This window comes from Ambystoma mexicanum, chromosome 13, assembly GCF_040938575.1.
Source record: "Ambystoma mexicanum isolate Mex_15411 chromosome 13, UKY_AmexF1_1, whole genome shotgun sequence".
Classification (NCBI taxonomy): Eukaryota; Metazoa; Chordata; class Amphibia; order Caudata; family Ambystomatidae; genus Ambystoma; species Ambystoma mexicanum.
The window spans coordinates 24729713-24752303 of record NC_090938.1 but is presented as its reverse complement, the minus strand read 5'-3'; the positions used below and the strand labels follow the sequence as shown (position 1 = coordinate 24752303).

The 22591-nt window shown below is 49.7% G+C and overlaps 1 protein-coding gene across 1 annotated transcript; it reads right to left on the bottom strand.

Annotated features, from left to right (window-relative positions):
• Window positions 1–6748: 6748 nt before the first annotated feature.
• Window positions 6749–22093, bottom strand: LOC138520173 (uncharacterized). Its single transcript, XM_069632652.1, has 2 exons — window positions 22082–22093; window positions 6749–7336 (listed from the first exon to the last, which is right to left on the bottom strand). The coding sequence occupies exons 1-2, from the start codon at window positions 22091–22093 to the stop codon at window positions 6749–6751; spliced, it is 600 nt and encodes a 199-aa protein (XP_069488753.1).
• Window positions 22094–22591: the final 498 nt, after the last annotated feature.

Sequence of the window (22591 nt, the reverse complement as noted above, 5' to 3'; positions counted from 1 at the left end):
CCGCTATCTCCTACTCAAAAGCTTCTTTGAAGAGCTTCCCATCACAATCGTTACAATTTACAGTCCCAATACATCTCAGGGCAGCTTCATCGGGGACCTTCTCCCAACCATCTTAGCCTTCCGGGAAAGCCACCTGATCATCGGCGGGGATTTCAATTCCATGCCAAACCCGCAGCTGGACAAACCGCTCCCCCCCACAAACGCAGACTTTACACAGGCCCTATCCCTAGCCAAACTGTTCATAGAAACAGAGACAGTAGATGTCTGGAGACTAATTAATGACAACTCTCGAGACTATACGCACTACTCCAATGTTCATAAGGGCTATTCAAGAATAGACTTCATTCTAACCTCCAGAATAATGTTCCCATGCGTTAACAGCGCAGAAATCCATACCTGCATGATCTCTGATCACGCTCCAGTCTCCGTGAACCTAGCCATATCAGGCCAAATAAACCCTATCCAGAGGTATTGGAACTTAAATGACTCCCTACTACTAGATATTAGCATCAGAGCTGAAGTGGAGGACACAATAATCAACTACTTCAAAGAGAACACCATTGAGTCCTCTCCCATCAACATTATCTGGGACGCAATGAAGGCGGTGGGCAGAGGCTCGCTGATCGGGGCAGGAGCGGAACAGAGAAGAATATCAAATATAGCAACAACTAAGCTGGAAAAAGAGGTGGTCCAACTAGAAGCTCAGCTAAAATCACGCTACACCAGAAAAATAGAAAGAGCCCTGAGGAATGCGAAAATAGCCCTGGAAATGCATTGCGCCAACCGAACGGCCAAATCACTAGCATATACACAACAGTTCTATTACAACAAAGGGAACAAAGCGAATAAAATACTAGCGCAGAAGCTAAGAACGATCCACAGCCGAAACAACATTCTCAAGCTACGAGGGGAAGATGGAAATCTGCTCTACTCCAAGATGGATAAAATCAATGAACTAATGAGGCACCACAAATCTACAATGTCCAGAGATCCCACGGTCCTAGACAAGCTACCGGAATATCTGAGTGCTATGTCTCCCCAAAGTTCAACCCAGCTTGAATCCCTGGAAGCTCCTATCAACACTGAAGAAATTATCGAATCCATCAATGCCCTCAAATCCACTGCCCCTGGACCAGATGGACTATCCGCAAACATTTACAAAAAATTTGCCAGAGTCTTAGCACCCCAGCAGGCCACCTTATTTAACTCCTTCCTGTCTGCAAGATCAGTCACAAAATCAATGGGCGAGTCGATCACAGTCCTGCTACATAAACCCGGGAAGGATCCCGAGCTACCTGACTCTTACCGCCCGATATCACTCCTGAACAATGACGGCAAGATCTTCGCCAAAGTATTAGCCAGAAGATTGGGGCCGGTCCTCCCGTTCTTAATTGACCAAGATCAGACAGGGTTTATACCAGGAAGAGGAGCTCCTGATAACATCAGGCGAACAATAATTTTAATTGAAAGCGTCCACAAAATGAAGACAGGAATGGCTGTGATCTCATTAGACGCCGACAAAGCCTTCGACCGGGTGGACTGGGGCTACATCCAAGCAGTTCTCAAACACTTTGGCTTTGGCCCCAACTTCACCACATGAGTTATGGCCAACTACCAAGTCCCCACAACGCAACTACGAATCAATGGCACCAGGTCAGGACACATACACATATCTAGGGGCACCAGACAGGGTTGCCCACTATCACCCCTAGTTTTCGCCCTGTCCATGGAACCCTTTGACGCTAGAATTAGACAAAATGAGAGTATAAAGGGGATAACGGTGGGAGACCAAGAATACAAAATCGCGCTATACGCAGATGACGTATTAATCACTGCCTCAAACCTAGCAACATCCCTGGGTGCACTATGGGAAGAAATCAGGGAGTTTGGGGCCCTATCAGGATTCAAGGTTAATCTATCCAAGTCCTCAGCATTAACCATCAACCTGTCCACGCAAGAAAGAGATTCCCTAACCCCACTATCACCAATCCCATGGGCCAAGGGTGCAATTGAATATCTTGGGGTCCAGATCACTAAAGACCCAACATGACTGTACTCAAACAACATCCCGCAATTAATCAGCGACCTGCAAAACAACCTTAAAAGGCGGAAGCAGCAGGGAATCTCTTGGTTCGGGCGAATTACCGCCGTCAAAATGAACCTGATTCCCAGATGGCTATACCACTGGCAGCACTACCAATGCAGATCCCGGGCCCTGCCATAAAAGCTCTACAAAAGAAAATACTAGAATTTGTATGGGGGGGGGCCTCGAATTAACAAACAAATTATGCTGAAGGGGAAACCACAGGGGGGGGCTTGGAGTACCTGACTTGGCCAGATACACCCTAGCCGCTCAATTATCACACGCTTTCTCTTGGGTGCAAGAAACAGACCCCCCGAAATGGAGGCAAATCGAAGAGTTCTGGTGTCCGTTCCCATTACCTGATCTCCCACACCTACCAAACATAAAGCCACAGGCAAACAGCGGTCCCCTATCAGCCACGACTGTAACGGCCCATTGCTGGAAAGCCGCAGCTCGAAAATGGGGCATACGGAGCGCCTTGGGACCCCTGATCCCCGTCTGGAATAATCCTGAATTCTCACTGGGAAACCCCCTGTTGAATTTCCAAGCCTGGGCAGTAGGAGGCCTGGGGAAATCTAGCGACTTTTTAGAAGAGGGGTCACCCATTACGTTCGAGAGGTGCAAAATAAAATTTGGAGTGGGAGAGCGGGAAAGATTCCGCTATACCCAAATCAGGCACTGGATGTCCCACAGGATAACCCGAGAAAAATGATCTAGAGAATTAACAGCGCTGGGGCTCCGCTAACAACACCAACCAGCAGGGGCAGGACCTCAATTATCTACCGGCTCCTAGACAGGTCAGACCCCGCGAAAAAACAAAGATACATGATAGAGTGGGAAAAGGACCTTGGGCGAGAAATAGCGGGGGAAGAATGGGGAAAAATGTGGGACAGATTGCACAAAAGCTCACAATGCATCACGGACAGGGAAGGGGGTTATAAACTTTTCTATAGATACTATATCACCCCAACTCAAATTCACAAGGCCAACCCAGACATCCCCGATACCTGCTGGCGCGGTTGCCCAGTCCCCGGATCACCATTTCACTTGCTGTGGTCCTGCCCAAAGGCAGAGGCATACTGGAAGGAAGTCTTAAAACATATCAAAGAAATCTCTGGGCTCTCTATACCCTGGAACCCAGGAATTGTCCTTCTAGGCGAAACAGGAGACGGAGCATTCCTGATCTCAGGACATATACCCCGCCTATGCAATCACCTACTACTAGCCGCAAAAATCGCAATGGCCCGACTATGGAAAGACGAAAGTAGCCCCTCGATAGCCTTATGGTGGGCCAAATCCTGGGATATAGCAGTAGCTGAGAAAATCACTGCAATATGAACAGGCTCCCTAAATAGAACCCTGAATATATGGGACCCATTTATGGACTACGCGGCCAAATTCCCAGCACTCACACAGAGACCCACACTCACCGGATGGCTCCAATGTAGCCCACTTTACTGATCACCGGATCTCATCCAAAGCACGCCAAAGACAAGACAGACATCCGTCTGCGACCAAGATGGACCATCGACAATGGCCAGAAGGCCAGCAACATTCCCCCAACCCACAAACATTCAGAGAGACACTTTACCGCAAATTAATTTATAATTATTGCATTGTTGTAATGGATATATTGCTTTGAAAAAATCAATAAAATGTTGTTATGAAAAAAAAGTAAGTCTTATTCCTAATGGGAGTATTTTATAAGCAAATAGAAATATGTTTCAGCTCTGAAACAGAAATGTTTTTGTAATCAGTCTGTCTTGGCAACTCGTTGTTCTTGCACATTTATTTAAAGGTTCATGTTTACCTCTTCAGATCAGGCAGTAGTGATAGTAGAGTTTCTTCCTGTGTCACTACTTGCACTACTCACCTGAACATACCTATGCAGCTGTGCGGGTGAAAGGAGGGCTCTGTGTGATTATGCCGAAAAAATAATTCAAAGGATGAAAATGTCGAATTTCTTTTTTTTAAATGCATTTCACTGCATATGTATGCGGGGGGAGCCCCTCTGAAGCCCCATTTATACGCCCCCACATTTATTATTACCCTTACCCCCCCAATATATACATGCAGCAAAATGCATCCCTAGAAATTCAGCATTTTCGTTCTCAGAATGGTTACCCCCTTTATTTTGGTGCGATACCGAAAGAAGGCGCAGCCTCTTATGTGTCCGTTTCCTGTTTTTTGTTGGGAGTATTTTTACTCCCTATTTTTTCTTTTTTCTGAGTATTTGCCCATTTTTAGGGAGTAAAAGGGGCTGATGCACCCCTTTGCTATAGGGCAGCCTATACCATGGCATAAAGTCCTAGTGGCCTTCTAGGTATAGAATGAAGCTTATGTAAAATAATGTTTTTCTTAACTTCACAAATAACTTTTAAAATAATTATATATAGACACAACTGATTATATAGACACGGCATTAAATAAACGGATCTGGTGGTTAAGTTGAAAAGTGGTCTAGCAGTTATATTGAAATTTGACACTGAGGAGTGGTGTAGTAGTTAAGTTGAAACTTGATCTTGTGTTTAAGATGAGGAGTGGTCTAGTAGTTAAGTTGAAACTTGATCTTGTGTTTAAGTTGAGTAGTGGTCTAGTAGTTAAGTTGAAACTTGATCTCGTGTTTAAGTTCAGGAGTGGTCTAGTAGTTCAGTTGAAACTTGATCTCGTGTTTAAGTTCAGGAGTGTTCTAGTAGTTCAGTTGAAACTTCATCTCGTGTTTAAGTTCAGGAGTGGTCTAGTAGTTCAGTTGAAACTTGATTGCTTGTTTAAGTTGAGGAGTGGTCTAGTAGTTAAGTTGAAACTTGATCTCGTGTTTAAGTTGAGGAGTGGTCTAGTAGTTAAGTTGAAACTTGATCTCATGTTTAAGTTAAGTAGTGGTCTAGTAGTTATGTTGAAACTTGATCTCATGTTCAAGTTGAGGAGGGGTCTAGTAGTTAAGTTGAAACTTGATCTCATGTTTAAGTTGAGGAGTGGTCTAGTAGTTCAGCTGAAACTTGATCTCGTGTTCAAGTTGAGGAGTGGTCTAGTAGTTCAGTTGAAGTTTGGTCTCGTTTTTAAGTTGAGGAGTGGTCTAGTAGTTCAGTTGAAACTTGGTCTCGGGTTTAAGTTGAGGAGTGGTCTAGTAGTTCAGTTGAAACTTGATCTCGTGTTTAAGTTGAGGAGTGGTCTAGTAGTTCAGCTGAAACTTGATCTCGTGTTTATGTTGAGGAGTGGTCTAGTGGCCCAGATGTGAACTAGCAGTTTAGGTAAGTGAAGATCTTGTGGTTTCTGTACATGCTGTGCCCTCGTCCTCTTATCCTCAAGTGGGAGAAGGCAATGCTTATCACTTGGACCCTCGCGCCATTGCAATCTATACTCAAGGACAGAGGTGAATGGCTGGGTCATTGGACGGTTTGCTACCAAAGACGCCATCTCAGAAAGTCTGGGTCAAGCTCAACTTTACAGATTCAGAATTCACTCATCAAATCATTATTGTCCTCTGTCCTCAAGCTAATAAATGGTGTCATGATAATGACCATCCCACAATTAATCTGGCAGACCACACCATGTCACTTGCTAGCTAATTACATGACTTTCACAATGAATTAACAGACCAATAAGGACACCTCTAAGCGGGTATACTTCGATTCTTCACACAGCATCAATCAGCTTTCGTGATACAATGTCATTCACAAGCTACGGGTTCTCATGTATGTGTCATGAAATAGAATCTCGACAGATACATGTATCGGGGGACTAGCACATTTCCCATCACTTGATTACTACATCAGATCAGACTCCAGTAATTAACCCCCTCCTCCAACCCCCATCCCACCAGCTTTGTTGCATCAGCGACTAACTCTCCAGAAAGATACCTGCCTGTTCCCCATAAACCCATTCACCTCTCATCAAGTGAATGCACAGCACTGACCAAGAGTTGGTACCTCGAAACATCTGTCCACCTGGTATAAGGTGGGCACGCCACTGCCACTTTGCGCCACCCTACCCCAATGCTCCGGAACTGAGAAAGCTGCTTCAGCCAGGGACATGAGGCAGGGCTTGGCTTCAAGGACTGTCTTTGGCAGCAAGACACTGTATGCCCACAAACCAAACAAGGTCATCATGCCCCAGGTCCTGTCCGCAGACCCAGAAAGTACACAGACCAGGGATGCGGATGCGTCAATGTGGTACTAACGAGCAGATCCGGGGGTGCTGTCAGAGTCACCCATTAGTGAGATGGATAGAGTGCACCTACCACTGCCATCTTTTGCTGAACTAGTCTACCGCCATCCTGAGCCAAGAACCACGTCAACTACATAACACCAGTTTCCATGTATGTGTGGTGGCCCAGAAATGTGCGACCATCGACAATGAGTAAGGACGCCTCTTGGGAGGCAGCGGGCAGGTGCTTAAGCTGAGACGTGCTCCAATGTTAATCTTCACATGTGATCCAGTGTTAAGGTTCAGATGTCATCCAATGTTAATGTTCACTCATGATCCAGTATTGATGTTCACATGTGATCCAGTGTTGATGTTCACATGTGATCCAGTATTAAGGTTCAGACTTGATCCAGTGTTGATGTTCACATGTGATCCAGTATTAAGGTTCAGACGTGATCCAATGTTAATGTTCACTTGTGATCCAGTGTTAAGGTTCCGACGTGATCCAGTGTTAAGGTTCACTCATGATCCAGTATTGATGTTCACTTGTGATCCAGTGTTAAGGTTCAGACGTGATCCAGTGTTGATGTTCACATGTGATCCAGTGTTGATGTTCACATGTGATCCAGTGTGGATGTTCACATGTGATCCAGTATTAAGGTTCAGAAGTGATCCAGTGTTGATGTTCACATGTGATCCAGTGTTGATGTTCACATGTGATCCAGTGTGGATGTTCACATGTGATCCAGTATTAAGGTTCAGACGTGATCCAATGTTAATGCTCACTTGTGATCCAGTGTTAAGGTTCAGACGTGATCCAGTGTTGATGTTCACATGTGATCCAGTGTTGATGTTCACATGTGATCCAGTGTGGATGTTCACATGTGATCCAGTATTAAGGTTCAGAAGTGATCCAGTGTTGATGTTCACATGTGATCCAGTGTGGATGTTCACATGTGATCCAGTATTAAGGTTCAGACGTGATCCAGTGTTGATGTTCACATGTGATCCAGTGTTGATGTTCACATGTGATCCAGTGTTGATATTCAGATGTGATCCAGAGGTCCTCCCCTTCCGCCCACCCGCGCAACTGGCTAGAAATGGCAGGCCCTGAATGTGTGCAATGGCAGGGGGTCCCCCGATGGAGCATCAGTTTCCGGACATCATTAATGTCGCATAAGAAGCCTGAAAGCTGGAGAAGGAAGGTTTTGAAAACTCATTAACAAATAAATGAAACCAATTGTGATGTTTGCAAAGTGAAAAAGATGTTCTCCTATTGTTATTGGGCGGGGACTGCTGGGAAAAGGTCTAATAACAGCCACCACCTCAGATTCATTCTAGCCCCACCCCACCCCGCCTCCCCACCGTAACCAACAACATATCTGGACGCACAACTCCAGCACCAAAGCAACATAGGTTAGCACCAAGGAACGTTCAGCAGCCAAAGAAATGTGTCTACAATACATTTCTCTTGCTGCCACACTAACACACCCGACCCGACAACCACACAAACACACCCTACCCGGCAACCACACAAACACACCCTACCCACCAACCACACAAACACACCCTACCCACAAACACACCCTACCCGGCAACCACACAAACACACCCTACCCACCAACCACACAAACACACCCTACCCGGCAACCACACAATCACACCCTACCCGCCAACCACACAAACACACCCTACCCGGCAACCACACAAACACACCCTACCCACAAACACACCCTACCCGGCAACCACACAAACACACCCTACCCGCCAACCACACAAACACACCCTACCCAGCAACCACACAAACACACCCTACCCACCAACCACACAAACACACCCTACCCACCAACCACACAATCACACCCTACCTGCCAACCACACAAACACGCCCTACCCAGCAACCACACAAATACGCCCTACCCGACAACCACACGAACACACCCGACCCCGCAACCACACAAACACACCCTACCTGCCAACCACACAAACACACTCTACCCGGCAACCACACAAACACACCCTACCCGCCAACCACACAAACACACCCTACCCAGCAACCACACAAACACACCCTACCCGCCAACCACACAAACACACCCTACCTGGCAACCACACAAACACACCCTACCCGCCAACCACACAAACACAACCTACCCAGCAACCACACAAACACACCCTACCCGCCAACCACACAAACACACCCTACCCGGCAACCACACAAACACACCCTACCCGACAACCACACAAACACACTCTACCCAGCAACCACACAAGCACACCCAACCACACAAACACACCCTACCCACAAACACACCCTACCCGTCAACCACACAAACACACCCTACCCGGCAACCACACAAACACACCCTACCCAACAACCACACAAACACACCCTACCCGGCAACCACACAAACACACCCTACCCGAAAACCACACAAACACACCCTACCCAGAAACCACACAAACACACCCTACCCGACAACCACACAAACACACCCTACCTGCCAACCACACAAACACACTCTACCCGGCAACCACACAAACACACCCTACCCACAAACACACCCTACCCGTCAACCACACAAACACACCCTACCCGGCAACCACACAAACACACCCTACCCAACAACCACACAAACACACCCTACCCAGCAACCACACAAACACACCCTACCCGCCAACCACACAAACACCCCCTACCTGGCAACCACACAAACACACCCTACCTGCCACCCACACAAACACACCCTACCCGGCAACCACACAAACACACCCTACCCGACAACCACACAAACACACCCTACCCACCAACCACACAAACACAACCTACCCACAAACACACCCTACCCGGCAACCACACAAACACACCCTACCCAGAAACCACACAAACACACCCTACCCGACAACCACACAAACACACCCTACCCAGCAACCACACAAACACACCCTACCCGGCAACCACACAAACACACCCTACCCGCCAACCACACAAACACACCCTACCCAGCAACCACACAAACACACCCTACCCACCAACCACACAAACACACCCTACCCGGCAACCACACAATCACACCCTACCCGCCAACCACACAAACACGCCCTACCCGACAACCACACAAACACACTCTACCCAGCAACCACACAAGCACACCCAACCACACAAACACACCCTACCCACAAACACACCCTACCCGTCAACCACACAAACACACCCTACCCGGCAACCACACAAACACACCCTACCCAACAACCACACAAACACACCCTAACCGGCAACCACACAAACACACCCTACCCGAAAACCACACAAACACACCCTACCCAGAAACCACACAAATACACCCTACCCGACAACCACACAAACACACCCTACCTGCCAACCACACAAACACACTCTACCCGGCAACCACACAAACACACCCTACCCACAAACACACCCTACCCGTCAACCACACAAACACAGCCTACCCGGCAACCACACAAACACACCCTACCCAACAACCACACAAACACACCCTACCCAGCAACCACACAAACACACCCTACCCGCCAACCACACAAACACCCCCTACCTGGCAACCACACAAACACACCCTACCTGCCACCCACACAAACACACCCTACCCGGCAACCACACAAACACACCCTACCCGACAACCACACAAACACACCCTACCCACCAACCACACAAACACACCCTACCCACAAACACACCCTACCCGGCAACCACACAAACACACCCTACCCAGAAACCACACAAACACACCCTACCCGACAACCACACAAACACACCCTACCCAGCAACCACACAAACACACCCTACCCGGCAACCACACAAACACACCCTACCCGCCAACCACACAAACACACCCTACCCAGCAACCACACAAACACACCCTACCCACCAACCACACAAACACACCCTACCCGGCAACCACACAATCACACCCTACCCGCCAACCACACAAACACGCCCTACCCAGCAACCACACAAATACACCCTACCCGACAACCACACGAACACACCCTACCCAGCAACCACACAAACACACCCTACCTGCCAACCACACAAACACACCCTACCCAGCAACCACACAAACACACCCTACCCGACAACCACACAAACAGACCCTACCCGGCAACCACACAAACACACCCTACCCGACAACCACACAAACACACCCTACCCAGCAACCACACAAGCACACCCTACCCAACAACCACACAAACACATCCTACCCACAAACACACCCTACCCGTCAACCACACAAACACACCCTACCCGGCAACCACACAAACACACCCTACCCAACAACCACACAAACACACCCTACCCAGCAACCACACAAACACACCCTACCCGACAACCACACAAACACACCCTACCCAGAAACCACACAAACACACCCTACCCGACAACCACACAAACACACCCTACCCAGAAACCACACAAACACACCCTACCTGCCAACCACACAAACACACTCTACCCGGCAACCACACAAACACACCCTACCCGCCAACCACACAAACACATCCTACCCGGCAACCACACAAACACACCCTACCCGCCAACCACACAAACACACCCTACCTGGCAACCACACAAATACACCCTACCTGCCAACCACACAAACACACCCTACCCGGCAACCACACAAACACACCCTACCGATAACCACACAAACACACCCTACCCGGCAACCACACAAACACACCCTACCCGACAACCACACAAACACACCCTACCCAGCAACCACACAAACACACCCTACCCAACAACCACACAAACACACCCTACCCACAAACACACCCTACCCGTCAACCACACAAACACACCCTAACCACAAACACACCCTACCCGGCAACCACACAAACACACCCTACCCGCCAGCCACACAAACACACCCTACCTGCCAACCACACAAACACACCCTACCCGGCAACCACACAAACAAACCCTACCTGCCAACCACACAAACACACCCTACCCGCCAACCACACAAACACACCCTACCCGACAACCACACAAACACACCCTACCCACAAACACACCCTACCCGACAACCACACAAACACACCCTAACCACAAACACACCCTACCCGGCAACCACACAAACACACCCTACCCGCCAGCCAAACAAACAGACCCTACCCGACAACCACACAAACACACCCTACCCACAAACACACCCTACCCGACAACCACACAAACACACCCTAACCACAAACACAACCTACCCGACAACCACACAAACACACCCTACCCGGCAACCACACAAACACACCCTACCCAACAACCACACAAGCACACCCTACCTGACAACCACACAAACACACCCTACCCGGCAACCACACAAACACACCCTACCCAGCAACCACACAAACACACCATACCCGACAACCACACAAACACACCCAACCCGACAACCACACAAGCATCACCCTACCCGACAACCACACAAACACACCCCACCTGGCAACCACACAAACACACCCTACCCGACAACCACACAAACACACCCTATGCACAAACACACCCTACCCGGCAACCACACAAACACATCCTACCCGACAACCACACAAACACACCCTACCCGAGAACCACACAAGCATCACCCTACCCGAGAACCACACAAACACACCCTATCCGAGAACCACACAAGCATCACCCTACCCGAGAACCACACAAACACCCCCTACCCTACAACCACACAAGCACACCCTACCCGACAACCACAAAAGCATCACCCTACCCGAGTACCACACAAGCATCACCCTACCCGACAACTACACAAATACACCCTACCCGACAACCACACAAACACACCCTACCCGACAACCACACAAACACACCCTACCCAGCAACCACAAAAAACACACCCTACCCAGCAACCACACAATGTACATTAGCCACCTGCAGCGCACAATGACCATGGTCCCGGACAACTTTCAAAATTTGCAAAATGCACACACAACTTAGAGCCCTATCTTTTCAGATCTGCTGACAACATTGCAACAACGCAACCTTGCCCTGTTCCCTTCCCTCTTATGCTGATCTCCTGCCCTCCTCTTGAAGATCCTGAAGCGCCAAGAAGCATACACAAGGCAGAAGGTCTGCTATAACCTTCCATAACAGAACACAGAGGTTGAGTCACTCTCCTCTTGGGCAGATCTCTTCCATGCCAGGTAACTCTGGTGCCTGGCAGCAACCGGGGAGGGCATTAACATTGAGTCTCTTGTGGTCACCCCGCTACACTGCAATCTCTGCTGCACTCCCTGGCTGGTCACAGTCTATATCCCTCTGTCAAATCAATTGGTATAGGACTGAGGCAAGGCCAGGTCAACACTAACACAATTCTAATCGACAGCCTCATACGCCACTGATGGATGGCCTCCAGGGAACGCAGCCTCATACGCCATTGACAGAGGGCCTTCAGGGAACACAGCCTCATACGCCATCGACAGAGGGGCTTCTGGGAATGCAGCCTCATACGCCATCGACAGAGGGCCTTCAGGGAACACAGCCTCATACGCCATCGACAGAGGGCCTTCAGGGAACACAGCCTCATACGCCATCGACAGAGGGCCTTCTGGGAATGCAGCCTCATACGCCATCGACAGAGGGCCTTCAGGGAACACAGCCTCATACGCCATCGACAGAGGGCCTTCTGAGAATGCAGCCTCATACGCCATCGACAGAGGGCCTTCAGGGAACGCAGCCTCATACGCCGCCGACAGAGGGCCTCCAGGGAACGCAGCCTCATACGCCATCGACAGACGGCCTTCAGGGAACGCAGCCTCATACGCCACCGACAGAGGGCCTTCTGGGAATGCAGCCTCATACGCCATCGACAGAGGGCCTTCAGGGAATGCAGCCTCATATGCCACCGACAGAGGGCCTTCAGGGAACGCAGCCTCATATGCCACCGACAGAGGGCCTTCAGGGAACACAATTCTGTCTCTAAAATGATTCAATATGCCCCAGTGATAGGAAGCCTTTTTTCAAATAGTCTGAACTCAATCACTACTAAGGACGCCAATGTTTGCGGTTAAGGCACAGTGAGATTACACTGTTTGCACAGGACCACACACTTTCCTTAAGCAGTGAAGCCACAATGCAATCCTACTCTGAAATGCTGGCACTTGACCACATGCCTCGTGGACTCCAGTTGGTACAAATGTTTACATTTTGGCTTTCAAGAGCTGTAATAATACAGTCTCATAGAGTCTACTTGCAGAGTATACAAAACACCTGCTAAAGCAACCTGACACTATATACATTCTTACAGAAACATTTTAAGCCAAAAGAGTGTCATTGAAGCTTTTTATTCAATATTCTGAATTGAAGACTACAAGTCCCAGAATGCAAAACCCTTTTCATCTGCATGTCAAAACAGCAGCATGGATAGAAAACGAGCTTATACAGTGGTAGCCAACAAAATAGTGCAGGCGGGTGTTGAGGAAGAGACCCACGTGGTCTTGAAAGCTTGCAGACAAAAATATGGATTTAACCTAACAAAAGGGTGATTACGGCAGGATCCACTCTTGCTTTTTTTGGATTTGTCTTAAAACAACTACCTGTTGCAGTCTTCCTGCTCATGGCCTTATCAGTTCCCAGAGGAGAGGCTGCTGCCCTTCGCTTGCAATATTCCCATAAGAGGTTGATAATGAATATGATATGATATGATAGTTTATTTATATAGCGCCTATACACAATGGGCCTCATTACACGGTAGGCGCTAAAAAATGTGATTTACCGTCATGGCGCCATTAGCGTGTCCGCCATCGTAGGAGACCGCTAATAGCGTCACATTACGAGTTAGCGGACACGCGCATAGGGCCATGACGGTAAATGACCCCACCGCCATGGCGGAAAAGCACCTTACCGGCTCCGACCAAAGTGCTGATAGCACCTCCGCCCTCATGCTGCACGCTATTAGCGGCCACCGCTGTTAGCGGTCACTGCTATTAGCGGTCACTGCTATTAGCGGTCACCGTAAAACACCGGAACCGGAAATAGCGTCATCGCACCGGAACGGGAAAGAGCCCGGCGGCCATCTTTAAAAACACAATCCATTGCCATCCCCTGCACTCAGGACCTGCAGCAACACCACGACTGGCAAAACCACATCCCAGAAGAACAAACAATGCCCAAGGCCCTAAAGAAAGCCGATGCGCGCCAGCGCAAAGAACGCTTCTCAAATGAGGAATTGAAAATGCTGGCAGACACCCTGGCTGCAAATGCAGATGTAGTGTTCGCTAGCGACATGCGGCGCCCGGCACTCCTGCGAAAAAAGGAAATCTGGGCTGAGGTGGCGCAGAAAGTCAGTGCGGTGGGCTCCACCCCCCGCACCGTAAAGGACGTGCGCAAGCGGTGGGATGATCTGCGCCTCCGTGTACGCAGCATTTTATCGGCCAACAGGAATCTGGCCATGGGCACAGGAGGCGGAGGTGGATCCCCGATGAAGATGCAGGAGTGGGAGGAGACATGTGCCAGCACCATTGGCATAGAATCCATCGAGGGAGTGGGCCGAATGGAGTGTGGTGTGGCAACAACGTCAGACGGAGGTGAGTGACCACGCAAGACACAGCAATGCCAAGCATGAGTCCCTCCCCTAAATGTGAATTGGGAATCAGCTAATGGATGGGGTCATCACACACACATGTACACAACCCTGCATATATGCCCTGCACATCCCCACACAACCACATGCATGCAGCACCTCACACACGTGTCACCCTGACACATGTCCGGATGACCCACCCATCTGGCCAACAACCTGCAGGCCCAAAGTAGATGTCCAAATCCAAAGAACTGCAGCAACAACAACATATGCATGATGCACGTTGACCCATCACTGATGTTATCCCTGTCTTGCTCCCCCACAGGGTCACAATCTGACAGTGAGGAGCTGGACGCTGCAACGCAGGCCCCACCACCCAAAAAGCAGGCCAAGGGAAAGGATGCAGGCACCAGGCCCAGTACATCGAGGGGCACTGGGATATCTGGAGTGGCCCAGCGTACAAAAGCCACCCACGCAACGACCACACCAAGGGTCGAAATGCCATCCGACACTGTGGCAGCACCCCCACCACCCACCCCCACCACTCAGGAGCCAGTGCCAGAAGGCACGCCGTCCGCAGCCAATAGCTCCGTTGGGGAAGCAGCAGCCACGGCACCTATGAGTGATGTGGACGACCCATGTCCGACACCGGAAGGGCAGCGTACACCCAGCCCCCAGCTGTCCCCACTCCACAGCCCATGCAACACATCCAATGGCAACATCCATGAGGTGCATGCCGGAGATGCAATGGATGGGTCATTCAGTCCCGTGGCGAGCTCACCTGATGTCGGCCACATGCAGCAAGCTGCGCCGAGGAGTAACAGGGGCAGGGCCGCAGACGACACCATGAGCCTGATACGCCAGCGCCAGGAGGAGCTCAATGCCCTGGTTGCCCGGCAAGTGAGCGAGGCTGCCTCGACCAGGGAGGAGATCCGGGGGTTGTCAAGGGACATGAAAGCTGCCATGGACAGCAACACGACGCGCCTATGTGAGGAGATGGCCGCTGTGAGGCAGGTCCTAACGCGCATTGCTGAGGCGATGGAGAGCATGCGTCACTCACAGGGAGCAGATCAACCAGCCACGCCCTCGTCTACTAGCTCCGACCAGACAACCATCCTGCGCAGGTCCAGCCGGTCCTTGCGGCGGTCAGACTCACAACCCCCCAATGGTGGTAGTGGAGGAGGGAAGTAGGGCCAGCCTGTCCCTGTTGACACTTGGGAACTAATGCAGCACTGATGTGCACACCATGTTCGGTGGAGTTGTGGGGGAAGGGGGGTGAGGGTGTTTGGGGGAGTTGTGGGGGGAGGGGGGTGAGGGTGTTTTGGGTGGAGGGTACATGCACGTTTGAATGTCATAATGCTCAATACAGACGTAATGGCATGGATAATCACATGACTCGACATTGATAATTGTGTATGTGTGTTTTATTGTTGAAGGGTGCACTGTGATTATGTCCTCCATACACCCCGTGCCCTGAGCTGAACACCAATTGCACCCTCCTAATCCATGTGCATCAGAAACAATGGTCTATCAGGTGCTGCCGCACAGCACGTCCCTCATGGGCATCGCCACCTGCATGACCTGCAGCCCCCTCTCCTCCATCCTCATCCCCGTCATCATCCTCAGACGGTGGTCGCAGTTCTATGTCAGGGGGCATTGGCACATTCCGTCTGATACACATATTGTGAAGCATGACACATGCCATGGTGATCTTGGCCACCTTCTCATGCCCGTACAGGAGTGCCCCGCCCGACCTGCTGAGGCACCGGAAGCGTTCCTTCAATAGGCCGAATGTCTGCTCGATCACCACGCGGGTACGGGTGTGTGCATGATTGTAGTCCTCTTCGTGCCTGTTCTGTGGGTTCCGCACAGGGGTAAGGAGCCACCTCTTCAGGGGATAACCTGCATCACCTGCATGGGTGCAACAATGGGTATGTGTAAGTGTCTACATAATGTGGAGCGTGCACATGTCACACAAACAAACATTGCATATTCAACGACATCCACTGATCCAAGCACGCATGGCAATCAGGGTAACTGCAATGTGGGAAGGTGAGGTGGTCCTTGCAAGTGGACATGCACCATGCATGCATACAGCAGGGATTGCCATGTCCCGCCAGAGTTTAAGTGATTTGTGTTTCCTGGCCCTGGCAACGTTAGTGCCACACTGCTAGTACACTGCCATTCCTTAGTTGATGTCCCCATGCTGTTTGATGGCAATTCTGTGGTGGGGTACGGGTGTGCCTCACCACAATGGCTACAGGGGATCCATTTGTATGCACTCATGTGCGCGGACCATTTCTGATGTAGTTCAGCGTACATTTCAGTTGTGATTTTGATATGCATGTTGCTGATTTGTGTAATGGGGGAATGGTGTGTTGTGCGGTGTGCATGTTGTTTGGAATGGCCTGTTTGGCGTAATGGATTGATATGTTTGCCGTGGCACTCACTTCCGGCATGTGGTTTTGTCTCTGGTCCATTGTGGGCTGCCTCACTGTACAGTGATGCAAATATGTATGTCCATTCTTCTCATGACACAAGTTCACGCACAGTTGGAGTATGCATCTCCCCCCCCCCCATTCACGGCCAGTTGGAGTATGCATCTCCCCCCCCCACTCACAATCCACATCACACTGACATGTGGTCAGCCTGCTACTCACCAAGTAGCCACGAACGTTGTCCAGCATGTCGCTCCATGTATCGTGGTATTGTCGAGTTCCGCAGGACCATTGCATCATGGGTTGAACCGGGATATCGGGCACAGCAATGTGTGATGATCTTATTGGAGTCACATACCATTTGGACGTTGATGGAGTGGTATTGCTTTCTGTTACGGTACACTACCTCATTGGCATGTGGGACCAGCAGTTCTACATGGGTACAGTCGATGGCCCCGATGCAACTTGGGATGCCTGCCAGTGAATGGAAGCCAACTTTGGTGTTGGAGATCTCCTGGGCAGTCCGTGGCATGTATATGTGTTGACTTGTGTGCTGCAGGAGGGCATCGAGCACCTGGTTCAGTGTGCGTGAGAATACTGGTTGTGATATGCCATGCATCTGACCTACCGTATGCTGGTAGGTGCCTGTGGCCAAGAAGTGGAGCACTGTTACTACCTTCAGTAGAGGGGGGATGGCAGTACGGATGTCAATGAGACTCACAATGTCGTTGTATATCATGTCTACTATGGTGGTGATGGTATCCCAGTCCAGACGGTACAGGGTGTGTATCTGCTCAGGGGTTAGGTTGACTGGACTGGCTCTGATCCTGGGAATTGGTGGCTGCCTCTGTGGTATCACTAGGTGCACTGGTGGTGCTTGCTGCGCCTGTCTTGCCCTCCTCCTCCTCCTCCTGCGTCTCCTCTGTGCTGCCTGTTGTTGTAGCTGCTGCACAGCAATCATGTCCTCTAGCCCATGTAATGCTGCTAGTATTGCATCCATCTTGGTGTGGGAATGGGTGTGGGGAGGGGTGTGGTGTGCTCTTTTGTGCTGCCAGTCTCCATTGCCTCCACCTGTGCTGATTTTGTCCACCTGTGGCAGGTTGGAACTCTGCTGTGCTCTTTTAACGTGTGGTTCGCGATGCCGGTATTAGCGCCTTGCCGGTAAGGGTTCTTTGGGTCTAGTACATGCCGGTATTGCCATGTACGCATGGCTCGTGATGCCGTGATATTAGCGCTATGCCGCTATTTCCGGTCTGAGGGGCCGCGCGCTCACGGACTTGCCGCTAATAGTGCCACCGTACTTTGCGGTGCCGCTAATAGCGGTATGTCCGGGTCGTGATTGGGGAGGGGATTTACCGATATCGGTAATCCCTTACCGGTAACGGTATGTCCCTACCGCCTACCGTGTAATGAGGCCCAAATGTATTTCAAAGCGCTTCAAGGCAAGGGAGGGAACAAGGGGAAAATACAAAGACATTCTTACAGGCCATGAACAGTATGGATGTGAAATTAACTATCGTACTCGGCCTGACGACATTTCAGATAGTGCAAGAGCTAAGACATAGATAGGAAAGGGATGGGGAGAGTGGGAAGGAAATGGAAACAGACAGGCGACTACCGTACTAGGCCTGACGACATTTCTCTTTGAAATGGTCCTATGTCTGGGCATTAATAAAAAAACTGCTTTCTAAGTTGCACATCATTGCGTGAGAAGTACCCAGGGATGTAATTTGGGGGTCACCATGGGTCGCAGCTGTGACCCCTGCCATCTCCCTGCCGACCTCTTTTACTTAAAAAAAAAAAGTTCTTTTAAATGGAAGCTGCTGCGGGCAGTGGTGTAGCGGGACCCCGGACCTGGGAGCCTCCTGCGGCGCGCAGACACAGCAATGGCAGCGAGACGAGGCTGTGAGGTGAGGGTCAGGCAGGGCTGCCTTCCTTCCACCTTGCTACATGCATACGCTGCACGCATGCGCACTTTAGGCGAGAAGGCAGGCAAGCCCTGCCTGAGCCTCATGAACTCAGCCGCCCGCATCCCTGACACACAGCGGCAGGTAATCTTCTCTTCTTCTTGACTAATCACTTTTCATTTTTAATACAAAAACAAAATAAGTACAATTGTCTGGCAGGTTACATTTAGAAGAAACGCTGAGGCACAGAAATTAATTTGTTGTGTATTTTATATAAACAGCCGCATAACTAAAATAAACCACCAGGCCAACACAAAGAAATGCATCACACTGTACAGCATGCAGGGTTTGTCTAGCAAGGACACTCAGAGGAAAAAGACATAGGCCCTCATTACGATACCGGCGCTAAACCATGGCGCTATTAGCACCATGGTTGGTGCCGGTATCGTAACGTGTCCGCCATGGTTCAATGGGGAAATACCACCCCATTCCCATTTTTTGCCCCATAGGGCTTAATGGGAATGGGGAAGGCGGTAATTACGGTACTGCAAATTGTGGTACCGTAATTACCCACGAGGTCCCTTTGCGGGTCCCTACTCTAACGGCTGGTCCAGACCAGCCGTTAAGGTCGGGTTCCGCAAAGGGACCTCGTAGTAAGGCGCTAAGGGGTTAACGGCGCCGCAGCCTTTTACGGCGCCGTTAACCCCTTAGCGCCAGGGTCGTAATGACCCCCATAGGGCCTCATTCCGAGTAGGGCGGTAAGGGATACCGGGCACCGGTAAGGTGACCGGTGCTGGTAATCCCTTACCGCCCTCCTATGAGGTCCCTTAGCGGGTCCCACCCTTAATGCCAGGTCTGACCAGACGTTATGGACGGGACCCGTTAAGGGACTTCAGAGCTAATAACGGTACTGCAATTTGCGGTACCGTTATTAGCTCCTTCCCCATTCCCATTGAGCCCTATGGGGGCTTAAATGGGAATGGGGAATGGCTTTTACAATGGTGACTGGTGCTGGACCCGGTATTGGAGGCAGCCATAGCGCAAATTAGCGCCATGACTACCTCCAATCTCGGAATGAGGCCCATAAAGTGTCAGTGTAGGGATTCAACTGAACCGCGTGGCCCTCAACGGGAGAGGAGCCAAGATTGTATTTTGGTCAAACAATTCCCACTTTCCCTCTGCGATCCTTAAAATATTCCTTGTATCCCATGGCTTTTAAATGAACAGTGTAAGTGGGTGACACTTGTCAGTGTCAGAAGAATGTATTGTGACAGATTCTGCTATTAGCATGTTAACAGTACCGGACATGTTTTACTGTGGGGTCCCCCCAGAGGCGAGTGGGGGGGGGGCAGAAGTGGTAGGGCCGCTGGTCCGTGGGGAATTGTTAACACTACCCCCACAGGCTTATTTACTATAATGTTGCAAGCAAAGCATAAAAGGTCCACATCTTTTTAACTTAAAAGCTGTACTTGAATATTTGTGATTTCCTGCAGAGGACAAAGAACTTCCCTGGATCCGGGAAGACATTTTGTGCAGGATCGCAGACCTGCAAAGTCCGGCCCAAAAGCCAGCACTGCACGTGACCTATCATTAGAATTCTGCATGGGCCTATCAGGGAAGAGCAGGCTATTTATGGGTCTTCTGGGGCCCTTTCTAGTTTCTGCTGCATCTAGTTGCAGCATATTGGATTGTGGACATTATTCGACGAATGATGGGGAAAAAAATTAAAATGTTACTGTTGAATAAGAATATCAATTGTAACCAAGTCCAACAGGCATTGGTTGAAAGAGCTCGCTGCGTGGGAGCCGACCAATCAGAAAAGCTTGTGCTGATTCCAGCGCGGCAGCAGGATTTGATTGGTATTTTAACTATTGGAGTTCGGTTAAGCTACCAGACTTTGTGTCAGAAGAGTACAGCATTTCCTCTCATGAGCTTTTGTTTAACAAGTAAAAGCATTGTGGTAGTTGTAGTCCCAGTTCAAAAATGGCCAGCGGTTAAATGAAGGTTCGAGAAACAGACAGAAATATGAAGGGTTCCTGAAAATGGAAGGGGAGCCACTCAAATCGTCACCCCTTAGCTGGAGAATGGGGTAAAACGGGGAGCTTTCTTTGACTAATGCTCCCCTTAAGGACCCCTGCAGTGCCTATGATCTCCCCAATGGATGCACCCATTGCCGATACTCATTATCCTGAACTTTGTGGTCTCCAGTTGTACCCTTCTGAAATCAGTGCTGAATGCAATCGTTGTTCCACAGCCATAGCCCTTCTGGCTGGCAAGTCACAGCCTACGCAAGGGGGTACCTGGGAGTGCATTTTGTGCCAAATCGTGCTTTAACGAGAGAAGAGCTAAATGGGATGACCCAACTTACCCCAGCCCAAATAACTGTTCAACGAGGAAAGGGTATAACTCCTCAAACGATAGATCCCCTGAGGCTAGGAGACAAAAACACCTTCAAGAGAACCATAATACGGAATATCAAGAAGCATGGGCGAACAAATCGATGAGAAACTCGCCAAAGCGAAGACTTCATAAAGAAAATACCAGAAAACTTGACTCACGGGGTAAATCTTCAATGAATAATAAAGAAAGTGACGAGGTGGAAGTGACAAAATATGACAGAAAACCAGCAGGGCCATCATTGCCGACTAAAAGAAAGAGTACACAGAAGGTGCAACCGGAACAAAAAGGCAACAAAGACAAGGAAAAATCAAATCCTTTGCAAAAGATGTGGGCATGGCTCCCGAAAGCTCTTGGCCCCCAAGAAAAATAGCAATCCATCGCCAACAAGAACTCTGGCGACGACGACTCGAAAAGAGGCCCAACTACAAATCTAGCTAAACTCTGCTCATGGAATACTCAGGGATTTATGCACCTTACAGTACGGGGTGACGTGAACTTTGACTTTTTTGATATCATGTGTTTTCAAGAGACATGGCTTACCACAAAACCCATTTTAGATGGTTTCGAAATAGCCTTTGCAACAGCTAAAAAGGGACCGAAAGGCCGACCCTCGTCGGGCTTGATAACTGCAGTTAGAATGGGCAATGGAATGAAAATGATTAGAATCCTGACACTTTCCTTCCTGATGATTTCAGTACAAGTAAAATGGAACTATTGGGACGCACTACATAACAGACTTGTCTCGACAACAGCAATAATCATAAACTGTACAGTACTGGAACCCAGAAGCCATCTCAAACAAAGACTTTCTAGATATGGTCGAACAAGAAATCGACAAAGCATACATTGTACACTCTGAAGTCCCTTTATATGTTTGCGGCGACCTGAACGCAGTATGCGGAAAGAAACCGACGAGAACCAAAGCTGAAGCAAGGGGTGCAGCTTGGTCAGTACTGATGAAATCTAAAGACCTGTCCAATGTGGCCGCCACTTTCGGGAATTCAGCTCAGTATCCAACATGGGAAGGTCGTGGTTCGGAGGCAACAATAG